The sequence below is a fragment of the Mastigoproctus giganteus genome, chromosome 11 (assembly GCF_048544385.1).
Source record: "Mastigoproctus giganteus isolate SK-2022 chromosome 11, ASM4854438v1, whole genome shotgun sequence".
In the NCBI taxonomy this organism is placed as follows: Eukaryota; Metazoa; Arthropoda; class Arachnida; order Uropygi; family Thelyphonidae; genus Mastigoproctus; species Mastigoproctus giganteus.
In genome coordinates, this window is record NC_143585.1 from 158,856,473 (window position 1) to 158,875,432 (window position 18,960).

General features: G+C 40.6%; 1 protein-coding gene across 2 annotated transcripts in view; it reads left to right on the plus strand.

Moving 5' to 3' along the window:
- Positions 1-18,960, plus strand: part of LOC150078535 (uncharacterized) — a 135,292-nt gene that overhangs the window by 59,235 nt on the left and 57,097 nt on the right. For both annotated transcript variants that reach the window (XM_090384646.1, XM_090384647.1), the window contains exon 3: positions 9,041-9,237. In XM_090384646.1, coding sequence (XP_090240772.1) covers positions 9,041-9,237 — 197 coding nt within the window. The remainder of the gene's footprint in view (positions 1-9,040; positions 9,238-18,960) is intronic.

The following is an 18,960-nucleotide window of genomic DNA, read 5'->3' on the forward strand; positions in this document are numbered from 1 at the left end:
AGAATTAATGTTACGAAGTGCTCACTCGCGGTGATCTTCCGAATGTTTATTCTTATCATTTTTTATTATTATTTGTTCGTTCGGGGAAATGCACTTGTCGTAATATTTGTACGTTAATATACCTGGGTGGGGGAAAAAAAAACCCTCCTTGATAAGGGTAGATACCTTAACAAGTTTTATTTGATATAAAAGTATTTAAAGATTAATAAAATTATACGGTATTATTATTATTATTAAAATATGTTTATGCAATTGTAAATGCATTTAGAATGCACGTTTAGAATCCTCGTATATCACAAACCGCTTATTGTCTTCGTGTCTGTCCGTACATTTGCGTGTAATGGACTCCCCGCACATGTTTGGTGAACCTATTGTTTTTTTTTTTTTTTTTGGACTTCGTTGATTTAAATTAACTAATGCGGAGTCTTCTTTCTGGTGGCACTTTCGTTAAGTCTAACCTTTATCGATGCGCACTTTTTTATAATTGATGGACTGATGGCGTTTTAGTGAGGTTCCTACTAATGAGGTTGTACTTCCTGAGAGTCTTCGAGACTCAATGGAATATCTTTGACTAGATATTACCTCGATATATCTCTACGTACTAAATAGATATATCTCTACGTAATATATATCTACGTACTAAATATATGGAGTTGTGGATTTATGCATTGTATAAGCGGATTGATGTATCTGTCTTTAAGTACGGTATTGTATAATACGAAGAGGATTCCAATTTATGGCAAGGAATGTCTAGTATAAATAATAATAATAAAAAAAAAAAAAAAAAAAAAAAAAAACAAACATGGATTTTCATGAAATTTTATATTTGACCCTTTCAGAACGATTTGTTAAGCAATCTCAATAAAATTGGGCCAATAGAAATCGGCAATTATTTATATTTTTTCATAAGTCCCATCTCTTCTATCATGCAGTATGAATGATGTCTTTTGAGGTTATGACGGGCATCATGGAGAGATCCAATATTCCTTTTGAGGGTACAGTTCTAAAACGATGTTCGCAAGCCAACCGGTAGATGGGCCATTTTGGATCGAACTTGTTAGTAACTCTCCAGGATGCATCCGGATCAGCTAGTGTATAATCTCATTGTCTCTACTCTGCCAGATAGTGCAGGGTCCGAGTAGTGAGACTTCGGGGGAGCATTGTAGAAGCCAGAGCCTATGATAGGGGGTGCAGGGAGTACATGGTACCCAGTCCTGGGGTCCAAAAGGGAGACCGGGAGCCAAAGTATTAACTGTAACCTATATTTTACGTTATTGCAACAGTTCATAGTTTATCTATAGAACTTTTGTGGCCTAATGATGATAACTATGATCGCCAGCTTGGCTAAGCCTATTCAAAAGATCAGGCATCACATATTGTACGTTCTGATAAGCCAATGATTTTATGCTACAAAGGAACTTAAGTAGGTATGCAATTTGTACGTGAATCATGAAAATGTAAAGTCTATATTATTATACAATATTAAAAATCAGAATGGCTTTTGTCGTTGGCTGGTGGACGTTGACATTGCTTGAACTTAGCTGTAGTAGCATGTTCTCTTAAATGACAATGTACGTCAAGTTAATTATAATAATATTACTACTAGTCTACTGGTAGTAGTAGCTGTAGTAACATGTTCTCAAACATGCTACTACAGCTACTGGTCAACAAATGCTCTTTCAATTTTGATTAAGTGTGGCTTCAAAACATTTTTTCATTGAACTCGCCTATAGAATTGGAGCAAGAAGAAACTGTTGGAAACCTCATCCCCAAACAAGGAGCAGTTTATTTGGGATCATGCACAGGATTTGGATGCAGGGGCAGATGCAGAAAATGGAAAACAGAAAAAAACAGACATACAGGCGCATGTGGAAGTGAATTTGAAAAACGAGAGGAGTAATCATAAAACATTCCCAAAAGATACCGGCAATCAAGTTTTCCCAGAAAGCATACTGAAATTTCAAAGCACCAATGGAGAACTACATTATATTGCTTTCCCTGACGATTATTTTGGCACAAGACAGTCAATAATCTCAAGACTAGCACTTTTGCGTCTAAATCTGCACTGGTATCTGCTGAAGACTGGGATTTTAATGGGAAGTGGCGGAAACTTTCCTACAGGATCCCAAAATATAGGAAAGTTCAATAGTCAGAGAATGTTACCTTGGCGAGAACTAGAAACGCGCCTGTTGTCTGGGACATCCATCCTGAGAAGAGTACATCCATCCTGTCGATGTACTCTTCTTGGGAGAACGTGGTCTGGCATTTACTGGTTCATCCCATCGAATTGGTGATTCAAACGATGAACACTTTCTAGGACTCATTGAACTGCTCTCTAGGTGGAACCTCATCTTTCAGGAACATGTGCTAAGTTTAGAAGAGTCACAGAAAAGGAGTGAGCGGCTTCAAGTTCATTATCTGTCCCCTGACTCACAAAATGAATTTATTGCAGAATGCTCGAACCTTGTGAAGCACATATTACTGGAGGGGCAATCTGCAAAGTAATTTGCAGTAATAGTAGATGCTACACCAGATTCCGCCCATATTGAACAAACAACATTTCTTTTGAAATACGTACTTTTAAAAGAAACGCAGTATGAGATTCAAGAAAGATTTCTCAAGTTTGAAAATTGTAGCAACAAAAGAGGAGAAGAATTTGCTCAGTTGATAACTGATACATTGAAAGAACATGCTGTTCCTCTCGTGATTGTAGAGCTCACGCCTAAGATAATAGGGCAAATATGGCTGGAAATACAACGGCGCACAAGCAAAAATACAAGAACAATGCTCAACAGGAATTTTTTCATCTTGCGGTTGTTACACACTCAACTTATGTGGAAATAATGCTGCTGAATGCATACCTGAAGCAATAACCTTTTTCGGAACAACTTAAACAGTGTACCACCTGTTTAGTTCCAGTCCTAAGCGGTGGGAATTACTACAAAACCGTATTGGTTGTTCTCTTCATAGTATGTCTGAAACAAGATGTGTAAAGCCCATGTTTTCCCATGGAGTTTTATTATATGTGATATCTTTTGCCTGTGTGTTAATGTCAGCTATGTGGTACGAAATATTAGCTGGCATAGATATTTGCAACAAGGTTATCCAAACTAGAGATGCCACACTGGATGTTGAAGTAGCAACCATAGAAACTCTCCTCACAGATCTGACAAAACTCTGAAACAACTGAAAATGCATGTGGAATTAATCCAAATTGGTTGTATCAATTCTAAAGATAGAAATAAAACTCTCCGGTAGATGTGGTGGAGTTATGCGCAAGAGGGCAAGGCCGCATGATGCCAGCCCACCTGATGCTAACTTGGAGGAAATGAATGACACAGATGATACGCCACAAGAAGCCTACTTCAGAAAGTGTGTTTTACGTTTTGGTAGACAATTTCACAGCAGGATTAACCAACTGTCCGCTTCAGTGCTGTTGAGCAGTTGGCAGAAAAATTTGATTGTTTGTGGAAATATCACACCATGTCTGAAAGTGATGTGGAGGGGAAAAGCTTTATCTTTATCACAGCAATATCCTGCTGACCTTAACGGTGATGATTTTGGAAAAAAAATGCAAAGTTTACCCTTAGTACAGAAAGCAAATTTTGGAAATGCACAGTTAAAGCCATTTATCTGTTGAACTTTTTGCTTTGGGAAGGGTTTTTGCTTTCGTAAAGGTGACTTGCGGTGGTCTGAGACAGTATTTAAATTCTATATGGTGGAACCAGCTAATGATGTTACCAACAGCAAATTCAAAATGGGAAGCATTCAAAGAACTTATCATGGAAGCTACTAGGCTTTTCATACCAACAAAGAAATATTGTTCAAGGTTTAGGCCTAAATTGATGTCAGATGAACTAATGAGACATGTGACAGAGAACAAAAATGCATGGAATACATATAAATTAACACGTGACACAGAAGCCTATGATAGATATAAGCTGGTCTGTAACCAAGTTACAAAGGAGGTTAGGCAGGCGAAGGCAGATTACGAGAAATCCTTGGCAAAGGATGCAAAGAAAAACAGCAAAGAGTTCTCTACTTATGTAAACTCTAGAAGGAAGGGGATGAATCAGATTGGTCCACTTGATATCGATGGTTCAACTGTTGATGATCCTGCTCAGGTAGCTAACAAATTGAATGAATATTTTGCAGCGATATTCACACATGAGGAGTTATTCAGGAAGGGGAATTCCAGAGGTGTATTCAACTCTGGCAGTAAGTTAGATAACCTTGTAATAACTGAGAGTGATGTGGAGGAGAAATTGTTGAAGATAAACATAAAAAAGGCACCTGAGGTGGATGGAATCTATCCAGTTATATTAAAGGATCCAGTTATAGCAAAGGAAGTAAGCAAACCCCTAGCCATAATTATAAGAGCTTCCCTGGACTCAGGGGAAGTACCCATGGACTGGAGAAGTGCAAATGTGACCCAAATTCACAAAGGAGGATCAAAGGCTGACACAAGTAATTATAGACCTGTGAGTTTAACTTCTGTTCCCGGAAAATTAATGGAGGCACTGGTTAAAGAAGCACTGCAGGATTATCTAGACAAGACTTCTATTAAAGCTCGGACACAGCATGGGTTTGTGAAGGGGAAGTCTTGTTTGACTAACTTCATTGGATAATATGATGTAGTCACAAAGCAACTGGATGCAGGAAATAACTTTGATATTATATACTTGTATCTTAGAAAGGCTTTTGATACTGTTGCACATGGAAGACTGCTGCACAAATTAGAGCAGTATGGCATTGGAGGCAAATTGCTGCTATGGATAAAGGGATGGTTGAGTGGGAGAAAACAGAGTGGTAATCAATGAACACTGCTCTTCGTGGACTAATGTTATTAGTGGAGTCCCTCAGGGTTCAGTATTGGGTCCCTTGTTATTTTCTGTATTTATAAATGACATTGATGATGGTATATCAGGCTTAATGTCCAAGTTTGCAGACGATACGAATGTTGGCAGGGTTGTTAATGACACAGACAGTACGCTGCTGCTGCAACAGGATCTAGAAAAGTTGAGCAGATGGGCTGAGAGGTGGCAAATGAAGTTTAACGTTGACAAATGTAAAGTAGTAATCCTAGAGTAACGTATCAACTCTGTGGTACCACACTGACAGTGGTAGAGAATGAAAAGGATCTGGGGGTAATTGTGCAGGCAGATATGAAGTTTTCTGAGCAGTGCAGACGGTCTGCAAGAGTAGCTCATAGTGTCTTGTCAATGATATACAGGAATTTTTCTAGCAGGGATAAGGAGGTGATTATCCCCTTGTATAAGGCAATGATCAGACCACACCTTGAGTATTTTATACAGGTCTGGAGGTCTCATTTTAAGAAGGATGTAGAGCTGTTGGAACGAGTACAGAGAAGGGCAACAAGATTAGTGAATGGTTTGAGCATGCTCAATGCTGATGGGATTCTTCCTCTTGCTCAGAATAATCGCCTGAGAGGGCATAAATTCAAATTGAGGAAGAAAGGGCGTAGGATTGTGTGGAAGTTTGCCTTTAGCCAGTGGGTGGTTTATTGCTGGAACAAGCTTCCATCTGTCGTTGTAGAAGTTGATAGCTTAAATAGATTCAAGGCAGAACTTGATAAACATTTGGATCGAGTGGGTGGGTGAAATAAGGTTTTTTTTTTTTTTTTGCTGATATAGCTTTTTTTGCTTTATAAGCTTGATTTCTTGCATCATGTTCCTATGCTAACAGAGTTCAGACTTGTGACCTGTTTACAAATGTTTATGTTAGCTTAAGAAGACTATTAACAATTCCAGCAGCAGTAGCTTCTGCAGAGACGCCATTTAGCAAATTCAAGCTGATTAAGAATTATTTAAGGTCTGCAATGTTTCTGGAACGTCTTGTGGATTTGGCCAGTTGCCGGAACAATTAATTTTCATGCTGTGATTCGAAATTTTTCACAAAAAAGGCCAAGAAACCTCTTTTTTAAAGTAAGTACTAAGCCTATCTACCCTTTTTTACTTTTTACTAATATTTATATCTTCTGATGATCTGATTGCAGTATAAAAGGATGTTTCAATGCGAATTCTTTCTCCTTATCTGTATTGTAGCATAAACGAAGATGTTCAAATCAAATGTGCTTTCTTCTCTCTGGTCCTCTTTTATTTTATTTATATTTATCATGGAGGGAGTATCGGAGCATAAGGCCTCAAATGCAGAAAATCAACAGAGCACTCCATTCCTCCCCTCTCTCATCTTCCATACCTTTTTTGGCCATACAGGCTACAGCTCATAGCATAAAACCGTAATGGATAAAAACAGGATGACTAATGGAGAAGGGAAGGGGGCCCGAGAGAACCTTTGTACCCCTGATAAAATACCTCTCAGAGGCCTTGGTAGAGGCTACATTATGTCATGGAGCTGGGTATATCCTTGCTGTGTGTAGGCCATATCCAAAAATTTCATTACTTCATACAACGTATCTCCTCCTCTTCTTTTACGTTGGCAACTAAATTCATCATGAATATCCAAACTAATGAAACAAAGTTATCTGCAAAAGGATCTAAACCTCCGAAACACTTCCTCATTCATTTCACAAATATACGTGGACTCAGTTTGAAATCTCAATGATGTCCATTTCCACTTACAGTCTACCAAGCTCCACTTGCTCTCTATCAAAATAAGCAAATGGGGCTTTGTAAGCAGTTAAGTGGAATTAACGGTTGCCGCAACCACTGTTCATTTTAGTTGTCCTGATTTATTCGCTGTAGGATTCCTTTCGCTTGAAAGGTGGTACTTGTGCATATGTCTGCTCTGATTTTCTTTGCTGTGATATTTCTGGAATTTCCTGTTTTTCGATTTTATCTGGCTTAAAACCTGTCTACTCCATTCTATCAAATTCATCTGTTACCTCCATTGTTCTCCCACTCCACTAATTACTTTCAACCCTTTCGCTTCCTTTCTCCGAACTTTCCTAACAGTGGGATAATTTTCCCTGGCGATTTTATTGTTCACAACTCCAGCTGGCTTCAGTTTTCTAGTCACATGGACCCAGCTGGTCTAAACACTGAGGTTTTTCAAATACTAATGACCTCGCACAGATTGTTCAATTAACTACCAGAATAACAGACAGTCCTAACAACATATCCAACACCTTTTTCTCATGAATGATCCTACAAAGGTTGAGGTGAGTGGTTTTATAGGCACCTAGGTCACAAGTTGGTCTTTTCTGCAATGAAGCCTTTCGGGCCTCATAGCCATGCTCAGTCTTGTGTTGTTTAGCATTACAAGAATGCGAAATGGGATGATCTGAGAGATTTCTATTCTTCATTCACTTGGTTGGATTATTGTTTTAAATCTTCAGAACCCAGTGTTTGCTCAGATCATGTGAATGAAATTATTCTTGTAGGAATGAAATCCTTTATTCCATACTCAGATTTAAAGCCTCGTCCTATATCTAAACCTTGGTGTCCAATGTATATACTAGGCTGTTTAAAATAAGAATTTTGCATATCGCAACCGGCTCGCATCAAAATCTCCAGGTTCACTTTATTGCATACGCTAAAACTCACAACAACAACTGTAAATTATAGTTATTAATCAATCTAAACTAGATCTTGAACAGGCTAAGGGTAGGAACTATACAGTGAATTTCAGAGTTAAATATTTTATCTTATTATCAGGAGTACCATTTAGGAATATAAGAAACAAGGGTAGTGCGAGTGCTGATCTGTGAGGGACTCCACTTGCTACTTCACTCCACGAAGAATGCCCATTTATGGCACTCTGTCTCCTGTCCTATTCAACTAACCCATGATTCATCAATGGATCTTCCATGTTATCTCCACCTGCTCCAATTTATACAATAACCTCTCACCAAAAACTCAAAAGCTTTAACTAAAATCCAAATATATAATGTCCGAGCTGTTTCCCGTTTCCAAATGCTTTATAATTTCGTCACAGTAATATACCAGATTAGTCGGGCAAGATTATTCCTCTTTTGTGGAACACATTTAGGATTACCGTCGTTGTCGATACTGTCTTCTATTGCGTCGTTCACCATAGATTCCATAATATTGCCACCTGCAGAAGTCGCACTCACTGGTCTATAATTGGGGTTCTCCGTTATGTCGGTACATTTGGGAAAGATTGGAAATTCTCCAGTTCAAGGAAACAATCTCTGAATTTAGCGATTTTATTAACATTAGCAACAGTTGGATGCACTTACTGATTCCTTTTCAAATTCGACGCCGTTTTTAATATAATTGGATATACACTATGCATTCCTGGGTCTTTCTGGACCGATATAAATTTGGAAATTGTTTATTTTTTTCCATAATGCAGCCGTATTCGTAAGCCAACAACTGAAAGCGATGTGCTACTCTTAAACTCGCTCTCGTGGTAGACACTACAAACCTAACGCGTTGGAACTCTTCTTGACATTCATTCGAAGAAAGATGGAATGTGCCAAAACAAGATTGGTTCCTTTCTAGTCTCACGTGCTCTTTTGCGTGTAACAAATCAGATAATTTCTTAAAGTAATAAGAAAACTTTTTTGTCGTAGTCACACGATGATTAACTTGAAATTGAATGATTAACCCGTTTGAAATATCGAAAAACAAAAATGATTCGTATTTATTTATTTCTATTTTGACACTACCGCCGAAATCATCGCTGATACTGTGTAACAACGCTTAAAAATTCCAAACCCGTCTGGAAGTTCCAAAACATGAGATTTTATACCTGAGCGACATTTCAAATCACTTAAATGCCTTAGACGGTCACGTCATAGATTGAGAGTTCAGGGTTGTTCATCCTTAATTCGAAACCGCTACTCAGGAGGGTATTCGGTCAGTGGCACATTCTGCCGATCAAATAGGGAGTAGAATGAACTTTACACCAAAGATTGCATAGCGGGATTTACTAGTCATACTGGCTAACAGTGTGGACCGTGGATTCCTCACCACGCATGAATCTGTGGTTGAAAACATATTTAAATGTGAAAATAGTAATTTTCTGAATAATCATTTACTATATTAAGATGCGAAAAACAATCGTCCGTTGATTTATTCCTTTCGTTCCGTAGGTAGAAGCAACAGCGGGCAAAGACAAATAGTGTGGAACCACATCCTTCACAGGAATCAACAGAAAAGGAAAGGCGGGCAGATACGATTTTCTAGTGATCAGACTTGCGAATTAGAGAAAATGTTCGACTCCCAAAAATACCTCTCGCCTCCAGAGCGCAAAAAACTGGCGACAGTCCTGTGCCTTTCTGAACGACAGGTAAATATTTTCTAAAGTTTAAGACGCTTGTGTTTAACTAAAATAGAATGCAAAATGTCAGCATGAAATATTTCACTGCCTCTTTTTCGCTGCTTAGATATTTTAAAACTGTTTTTCCAGAGACAGCCGAGTTATATGAGTAGATAAGGAGAATTTGAATGTGTTCTTTTGTTTTTAGAATCGGGTATCCCCTCATGACTAGTATCCACGAGTTGGCATTATGAACAACGACACTTTACAAAATTAAAACGGCATATTAATACAATTACATTAGGTGATATGCAACATTCTTCTCTTGAACAGCCTTAGCACATTTATTGGAAAACCAAGGTTTAGATAAAGGATGACATTTTAAAGTGGGGTGTGGGATAAAGGATTCCGTTCCTGCAAGAATAAGGTATATTCGGGTCAAACGGCACCTGGGGTTTCTCCCCTCTCCGCGTATGCACATTGTATCGGAAACAGAACACTCTCAAGCCAGAGATTTAAAAGTGTGTGGGTCGTGGGTTGTGCCCATTGTTGTGCCCATTGTTCCTCTGGCTTATTGGCCGCAGGGCCCTATAGGGAACCGACGTTGCCCAAACCCCGCCACGTAGAGGTTGGCCGGGTGTTACCAGTAAGTGATACTCTGGCAGGTCCTGCCACTTACTTTCCTGGGATTTCAGTGGCAAGGACCTAAAAAAAAAAAAAAAAAGAGGTTAAATTGAGGGGTTGAAGTGGGGAAAAGAGGGTCGATACTGAAGGTGACCCCGTTTTTGTTTTTTTTTATTTTTTATTTTTTCAGTGGGGCATGCCCATGCTCCACCAGAGTGAAAATTTGGCGAGGCGAGAAGAGGGGAGGCTCTCCTCCAGCCCGGGGGAGTTGGAAGGAAAGATCTGCTCAAGGGAGAGCGGATTAAGAGTCGCTAATAGGCCGTCTCTATATCAAGGCCGCCATAGTAATCCATGTTTTGTCCATTTGGGGGAGAGACTGGGGAGTCCCGTCCGAGAGTGAATACAAGAAGCCGACCGGGCTAGCCGGGTGGGTAAAGTGCTTGCCTGGCAACCCACAGGTCGCGGGTTCGATTCCCGCCTCGGGCTTGAATCAAAGTGCTGCAAAGAATACAAGAATAATTTCACTGACACGATCTGAGCAAACGTTGATATCAAGTTTTGAAACAATAATCCGACCAAGGAAAAGAAGAAAAGAAATCTCGCAGGTCATCCCATTTTGCGTTCTTGTAATGCCAAACAACACGAGGTTGGGAATAGCCCATGGGATAAGGGCACCATTGGAGAAGAGACAATCATCCAAGTTGTGATCTGAAATGCCTAAAGGACTTCTCACTTCGACCGTGTACTTAGAAGCGTTGTTTGTGAGAAAAAGATCAAGCGTATTGGCTGTATGATTAGGATTGTCCGGTATTCTTGTAGGTAAATGAGCAATCTGTGCTAGGTCATTAGTAATTGCAAAAGCCTCAGTATCTCGACCTGCTGGGTCGGTGTGACTAGAAAACGGAAGCCAGCTGGAGTTGTGAACATTAAAATCACCAAGAAAAATTACCTCACTGTTAGGGAAGTTGGACTGGAGAAAGTTGCAAAGAGAGAAAGTCAAAGAGCTCCAAATGATTAGTGGAGTTGGGAGAACGGTAGAGACAACAGATGAATTTGACAGAATGTGGTAGAGAAATTTTAATCCAGAGAAGATCAAAAAGAGGAGAATCCAAATTACCAAGTCTCTGACAGGGAATATCGGAACGGACATAGCACAAGTGCCACCTTTTGAGGTGAAAGAAATCATGATACAGCAAATAATTTGGGCAACTGAGATGAATAGTAGTTGAATAAACCGATAACTGAGATTCTGTCAGAAAACGTACATGGGGTTTGGCAGACTGTAAGTGAAAATGGACATCGTTGAGACTAGAATGACAGCACGTAATTAGATGAGACCACGTATATTTGTGAAATGAATTAGGAGGTTTAGATCTTTTCGCAGATAAGCTTGCTCTATTAGTTTGACAATTCATGGTGTATTCAATAGTAAGAAAAAGTGAGTGGGACATGCTGTATGAAGTAATGAAATTTTTGGATAAGGCGTACACATGGTAAGAAAATACCCAGATCCTTGACATAACGTGGCCTCAACAATGCCCCCCGCATACACACTACTCGGACTCCCTCCAGTCACTATCTGGCAGAGTAGAGGTAGCAAGATTATACACTAGCTGATCCGGAAGCCTCCTAGAGAGTTACCAATAGGTTCTGTCCGGTGTACTAACTAGCGGCCGGCCTGCGAACACCGTTTTAGTGCTGTACCCTCCAAATGTAAGGAATATTGGATCTCATGATGTCACTCAGACATCAGTGATGCTGAATTTAAATATGGGGAGTACAATTATACGTGAAGGACGAGAGGGGTTATGCTCTCAGTTAAGAAGCATATTAAATCTAACCCAGTGCATTCAGTCGACATGGGTGACCAGTGCAACGGTGGGCGATTTTGGGGTGATATAAGCGCTAGGAAAATAAAATTGAGAGCACAAGTGTGTTATAGGTCTACTGACTGTGATGACTATACCAAACAGCTACACAGAGAAATAGTGGGCCAGCAAATCAGATCTACGCAGAGAAATAGTGGGCCAGCAAATGTAGAAATCGCCGAAAATAAGACATTGACGCTTACTTGCCCATTCCATTCGCATGTAGAGGCTTTTGTCATAATCTTCACAATCACCTGGTCTGTAGATTACTCTTACTCGCATTATACCTTTTGTTTCCAACTATCTCACACCATACAGATTCGATACGAGCATGTGAACCGTCTGAATCCGGGAATGCTATCATTGCACTCAGGCTGCTTCCGATAAAAAGCATTACCCCACCACCCCTTCTATCTATCCTATCCTTCCTAAATACATTATACAAGCCGTACTGAAACTCATCATCCCCAATTTCCGGGTGGCACCACGTCTCCGTAAGCCCTATTATGTCCGCGTTACTTGTTTTAACCAGCAGTTCTCTAAGTGGTCTGATATCTTCTTGGTTATGCAGCTGGTCAGGAGCTTGTACATCGTTGGGAAGCAGGTGATTGGTCTGTATTTCGCCGGGTTTCTTGTATCTTCGTCTTTAGGCTTCAAATATGCTACTTCTTCGGTAAGAAACTTCGGGATTGTCTCCGGGTGCCTTATTATTCGAGTGAACTGCTCTGCTAGGTGCTTGTGTGTGCAGGTGAGTTTCTTGTACCAGTAGTTGTGAATGTTATCAATTCCTGGGGTTCGCCAGTTGTGGGTGTTGCTGATCGGCTGTTTTACTTCTCGAATCTCCCTCTCTCATCTGTTGTATGTAGAGACTGCTCCGTTTTACTTCTATACAGGGTGCTCTGCTGTTATGTATTACTTCACTGCTCCAGATATTTCCCCAGAACTCCTCGATCGTCTTCTTCTCGGGTGGTCCGTTTCCTGCTTTCTCATCTTCACCCAGTTTCCTGTTAAAGGCTCTTTGGTCCACATCGAAGATTCTGTTGTTTATTTTCCTCTGGGAGCTCTCTTTGTATCTGTGTAGTCTCTTGCTGAGTGCAAGGTGGTTCTGCTTTAGTGTGTCCAATTATTCTTCTATTCTCTGATTTTTGGTCTCATGTTTGCTGTGGACGCTGTGTCTCTCTTGAAGATGCTCTTCACCTTTCCAATCAGTTTCTTACTTCTATTACCCTGTTGGTACTGGGTCAACTGACCTATCTTGACTCTTAATTCTTTTATCTTCTGCTGAAGTCTTCTTTCCCAAGCTGGCGGTTCCTTCTGTTTTCGGTTCTTCTGCTGCTGGTCTCTCGTTTCTTTTCCATTAATTTTAGCTGCAATGGCAGCACAGTATACGGCTGTGTGGATAGCCTCCAGCGTTGCACTATTGTTGTCAAGGTAATGTAGCATTATTTGCGATTGAGTTGGTCTGTTACTCTCCACAGGATTTTATTTGGCCTCTGCTTAGGTATCACGTGGATTCTTGTGGGGTCCATTCCTTCGAATTCTGTTAGCGCCTTCTTCCACACGTCTTCTGTTCTTCTAATGTTATCAGTGGATTTTCCAGGGTTCAGTTGCAGGCCCACTGTTCTTTTCAGTATTTATTAATGATATTGATGAAGGTGTATCAGGCTTAATGTAAAAGTTTGCAGATGATGCAACGATTGGTAGGGTGGTTAACGACAGTAATCAGTGTGAGTTACTGCGACAAGATGTAGGAAAATTGGTTCAATAGGCTGAGAAATAGCAATGTGGTGCAAGGAAGTCTGAGGCTTATGCAGCACCAGCAAAAAAAAAAAAAAAAAAAAAAATTCTGTGTTACCCTGAGAAGTAGAAGGAAATCACCAAGAAAGAGAAGAATGATGATATCCAGCTTAGGACCCTGAGCTGAATATCATTCAAACCCATATCACCCATCCATTCGTTCCAAAAGTTTGTCCACTTCTTCGTTGAATTTATATAAGCTGTCAACGAAGGCAAATTTCCTCATATCTATTCTACAAAGGTCTTTCCTCAATTTGAATTAATGTCCCCTGAGGTTTGTAATCTGGCAAGAAGAATTCCATCAGCATTGAGTCTGCTCAATCCATTCAAGGCCTTGTACACCTCATTCAGATCACCTCGCAGGTGTCTAGTTTCCAGATGCTGTAATTTGCAGAACTTAAGCCTTTCTACATAAGAACACCCCGTTGTTCCCTTCACCAGTCTTGTTGCCCTTCACTGTACTCGTTCTAGCAACTCCACATCCTTCCTAAAATGAAGTTTCCATACCTGTACGCAGTACTCAATGTGTGTCCTGACCACTTCCTTATATAAGTGGATAATCACCTTCTTATCCCTGCTAGCAAAATTCCTGTATATCGTTGACAAGATTCCATGATTTGCTGCACTGCTCAGAAAACTTCATATCTGACTGTACAATCACCCCCCATATCCATTTCAGTCCATATCCATTCTCCACTACCCTGAGTGTAACATTACACAGTTCGTACATTTCTCTTGGGCTACTGCTACCCATACGCAGTACTTTGCCTTTATCAATGTTAAACTTCAGTTGCACTTCTCAGCCCATCTGCCCAATTTTTCCAAATCCTGTTGCAGTAGCATACTGTCACTACTTTCATTAACAACCCAGCCAGCCTCTGTGTCATCGAAAAACTTCGACATTTAGCTGATAACATTAAGCTTAATCAATATCATTGATAAATATACAAAAGATCAATGAGCCGAACACCGAACCCAGGGGACACCACTAATAACATTAGTCCATGAAGAGCAGTGTCCTTCGATTACAACTCTGTCCTTTCCCACTCAACCAGCCTTTTATCCATTGTAGAAACTTGCTTTTAATGCCATACTGCTACAATTTGTACAGTAGTTTTCCATTTGAATCCGTTCACATTCAAGTTTTCAGCTTTGTAGGTAGGTAGATCAGATTTCAGTGTCCACAAATCACATTCGGTGTCTGGTTTGAGAGTCAATGTCCAGCGTTATTTTCAGTCTGTATCCAGTCGAATTAATTGTCAAGCTAATGGGCAATGACCAGTGAGTCGTTCGCATGGGTTGTCTCCGCATGGCAGAGATCGCTAGAAGCTGTGGTTCCACTATGTTTGCGGGAACGTTCAACGTCTCTCAAAGTTCCTGGGCAAAATTTTCCAGGGACCTGTTGTCTTCCTCGTTATCCAGTATGTTATACTCTTGGTCTTTGGGTGAGAATTGTAGGTTTGTGATAAGCTGGCAGCGTAGGTCGTCATACAGGAGACAGTAGTACATGAGATGGTCCCATGTCTCAGGTTCGTCACATATTGGGAATGTCGCTGAGCCGAAAGCTGCTAAGCTTCTCTCTAAATGCTACATGCCCCGTGAGGTGACAGATGTCCAGGAATCCAGGCGACAGTGAGTGTGGGTGCTTGGGATATATTCTTCCAACATCTGGAAGAAACATTCGGGCGACAAACTCTTTGACGGAGTTTGTCCAGTGGGACTACTGCTGTTGGTAAGTGAGAATACGTCGTTTTTCTGTTTTGCAGTCACTAACCGGATCTGTGTTGTAGCCAAGTCTGGAGACCACTCTACCTTTGGAGAGATGAGAAAATCAACAAATTTTAATGTGATTTTCGTGTTCATCAGTATAAAATTAGTCAAGATTGGGTATTTTCGTAACATTTTTATGTGTTGACTAGTATAAAGTATTTTCGGGTGAAACGGCACCAGGGGTTTCCCCCATCTCCGCACGTAGGATACATTATCGTGTGATGCGGTACACTGTTCAAGGACAGGGATTTAAAAGTGTATGGATATTGTGATGTGTAATGTTTTGTACCGTTGTTCATCTGGCCTTTTAGCCGTTCGACCCCTAATGGGACCCACCATTGCCCACACTCAGGGGCGGATTAAGGTCGGTTGAGGCCCCGGGCGCTGAAGAAAATATTGGGCCCCTTAAAAAAAAAAGAGAGAGACAGGGAAAATAAATACATGTTAACCATTTTGTCAAATAAATAAAAAATATTATGTACTATTAATGTTTTATTTCCAATAAAATTTGAATATAATATATGTATAATATAATTAATAATAGCATAATAATAATCACAAAGTTTTGAACTAATATGTTCAACTAATTTGTTGGGGTGGTGCGTGGGCCCTTCAGAAGTCGGAGCCCAGGGCGCGCGCCCGGTGCGCCCGCCGTTAAATCCGCCTCTGCCCACACTTGTCCCCGCGGAGGCAGACTAGGTATAGTTATATTTACTCTGGCAGGTCCTGCCACTTAATTTCCTGAGATTTCAGTGGCTTAGGACCTTAAAAAAAGTTACTACAATTTACGCTGAAAGGGGGTAGGCCGAATGGTAATAGGGTTGTTGCATGGTTGACTTAAGTTTTTGAGTGTGGGTTTGGAATAATTTTGGTTTCATTAGATGCGGTCGCAAAGTTAGAGAGAGGGTGGTGAGGCTGAAGACTGGAGGGGGGGTAAGACAGAGGTGGGGTCAATAGAGAAAGTGAACCCAGATGGTCAGTGAGGCATGTCCCACCAGAGAGAAGAAAATGGGGTGGCGAGGAGAAGAGGAGACAATATACCTCTCCCCCACCCAGGAAGTAGGAACAAAGTACCGTGCAAAAGTCCTTGAGGATGTCACAGACATTCTCTCAGCTATGCCAGACAAGCTGTACTGACCTTGGGAGTCTGAAACGATGATGAAACTGATATTCGGGTGACATTCAAGTCAGGTAGACCCAATTTCGACGTAGTCCGGACGGTCTGTGGGAGCAAAATCCTCTACTTGCACCTTCACGATGGTGGGACTGTTCTTAATACTGGGTAAAACCTCGATGCACAAGCTCACTGTGGGTGACCATCCAGGTATGAATCAAAGTAAGCTGGGGTCGAGGTGTGGCGCCCACACCACATGGAGGAATGCCGCCCCTCTGTGTTACCAGGAAATACTTAGTGGTAGATGACTCACATCAACCGGTGCAATACCACCACTTTGCTTTGGAAGCGTCAAGTGGTGGAACCCATATTTAGTCTCCAGAGTTAAGTTCTGGTCAATCCTTCCCCATCTCTTCCATCATGCAGTGTGACCAAAGATTTTTGAGGTTATGATGAATATCGTGGCGAGACCCATTCTTCTTTACATTTCAAGGGTACAGCACTAAAACGGTGTTCGCAAGCCAGCCGCTAGTTAGTATACCGGACAGAACCTATTGGTAACTCGTTAGAAGGCTTCCGGATAATCTAGTGTATAATCTTGCTACCTCTACTCTGCCAGATAGATATTGGAGGGAGTCCGAGTAGTGTGTATGCGGGGAGAATTGTCAAGGCCACGTTATGTCAAGGATCTGGGTATATTCTTACCATGTGTATGCCATATCCAAAAATTTCATTACTTCATACAGCATGTCCCACCCATTTTTTCTTACTATTGAATACACGATGAATTGTCAAACTAATAGAGTAAGTTTATCTGCAAAAAGATCTAAACCTATAAAACACTTCCTAGTTCATTTCACAAATATACGTGGTCTCAGTTCTAATCTCAACGATGTCCATTTCCACTTGCAGTCTGCCAAACCCCATGTACTTTTTCTGACAGAATATCAGTTATCGGTTGATTCAACTACTGCTCGTCTCAGTTGCCCAAATTATTCACTATGATTCCTTTCGCCTCAAAGGTGGTACTTGTGCTTATGTCCGTTCCGATATTCTCTGTCAGAGAATTGGTAATTTGGAATCTCCTCTCTTCGATCTTCTCTGGCTTAAAATCTCTCTACCTCATTGTGTCAAATTCATCTGATGTCTCTACCGTTCTTCTCAACTCCACTAATCACTTGGAGCTCTTTGACTTCCTCTCTTTGCAACTTGACTTTCTCCAGTCCAACTTTCCTAACAGTGAGGTAATTTTCCTTGGTGATTTTAATGTTCACAACTCCAACTGGCTTCTGTTTTCTATTCACACCGACCCAGCTGGTCGAGATGCTGAGACTTTTGCAATTTCTAATGACCTTGCACATATTGTTCATTTACCTACAAGAATACCGGACAATCCTAACTATACAGCCAACATGCTTGATCTTTTTCTCACAAACAATCCTAAGTACACAGTTGAAGTGAATGGTCCTTTTGGCACCTGAGATCACAACTTGGTGATTGCTCTTCTCCAATGGAGCCCTTATCTCATGGCTATTCCCAACCTCGTGTTCTTTGGCATTACAAGAATGCAAAATGGGATGACCTGCAAGAGATCTTTTCTTCTTTTCCTTAGTCGGATTACTGTTTCAAAACTTCTGATGTCAATGTTTGCTCAGATCGTGTCAGTGAAATTATTCTTGTAGGAATGGAATCCTTTATTCCACACTCCAATCTAAAATCTTGTCCTTTATCTAAACCTTGCTTTTCCAATAAATGTGCTAAGGCTGTTCAAGAGAAGAACATCACATATAGCAATCGGCTTGTTTCCAATTCTTCACTTTATTTTCTGCCTACACCAAAGCTCGCAACAATCGTAAAGCAGTCATTAATCAGTCCAAACTAGATTTTGAACAGGCTAAGAGTAGAAAACTGACTTCTTGCCCTAATGGTAGCCGAGCATTCTGGTTCCTTGTCAAAGCTATTGGCCCCAACTTTTGCCCATCTCTGCTCACACCTCTGTCAATACAAGATGGTTCTGTTGTCACTTTAGCCAAGGATAAAGCCGACCTACTAGGTTCCAATTTCTCTTCCAATTCATGTATCCAACAGTACGGCATTCCGGCACCTTTATTAACAGTGACGTGTGCCATTTGGATGCAGTGCACTTCGAAATTTGTAATATTACATAAATTGTTTTCACGTTTACCTACTATTCAAATACAGTCAGTCCTCGTATAACACGTGTTTATACTACACGAAATTGATCATAGACGATTTATAAATACGGGAACGATATCTTATATAACAGGAACCGAATTTGCTTATGCACGATTTGCCTTGGTGTTTACAAGAAATGGCAATCGAACGCAGAATCACCCCAAGCGATCTTGGAAAAACACTTCCCACCATTCCCAACACGCTCCATTCAATTCCTCCTGTGGTCTTCCGTCAAAAGAATGTCAGAAGGATTTTAACGAATCTCGATGGTAAGTAATCTCCAGGTCCTGATGGTATTTTTCCACTTGTTCTCAAAACCTGTGCTCCTGAGCTTACTCCTTTTCTTTGGCGCCTTTTTTTTCACTTCAATTCCAAAGGTGTTTT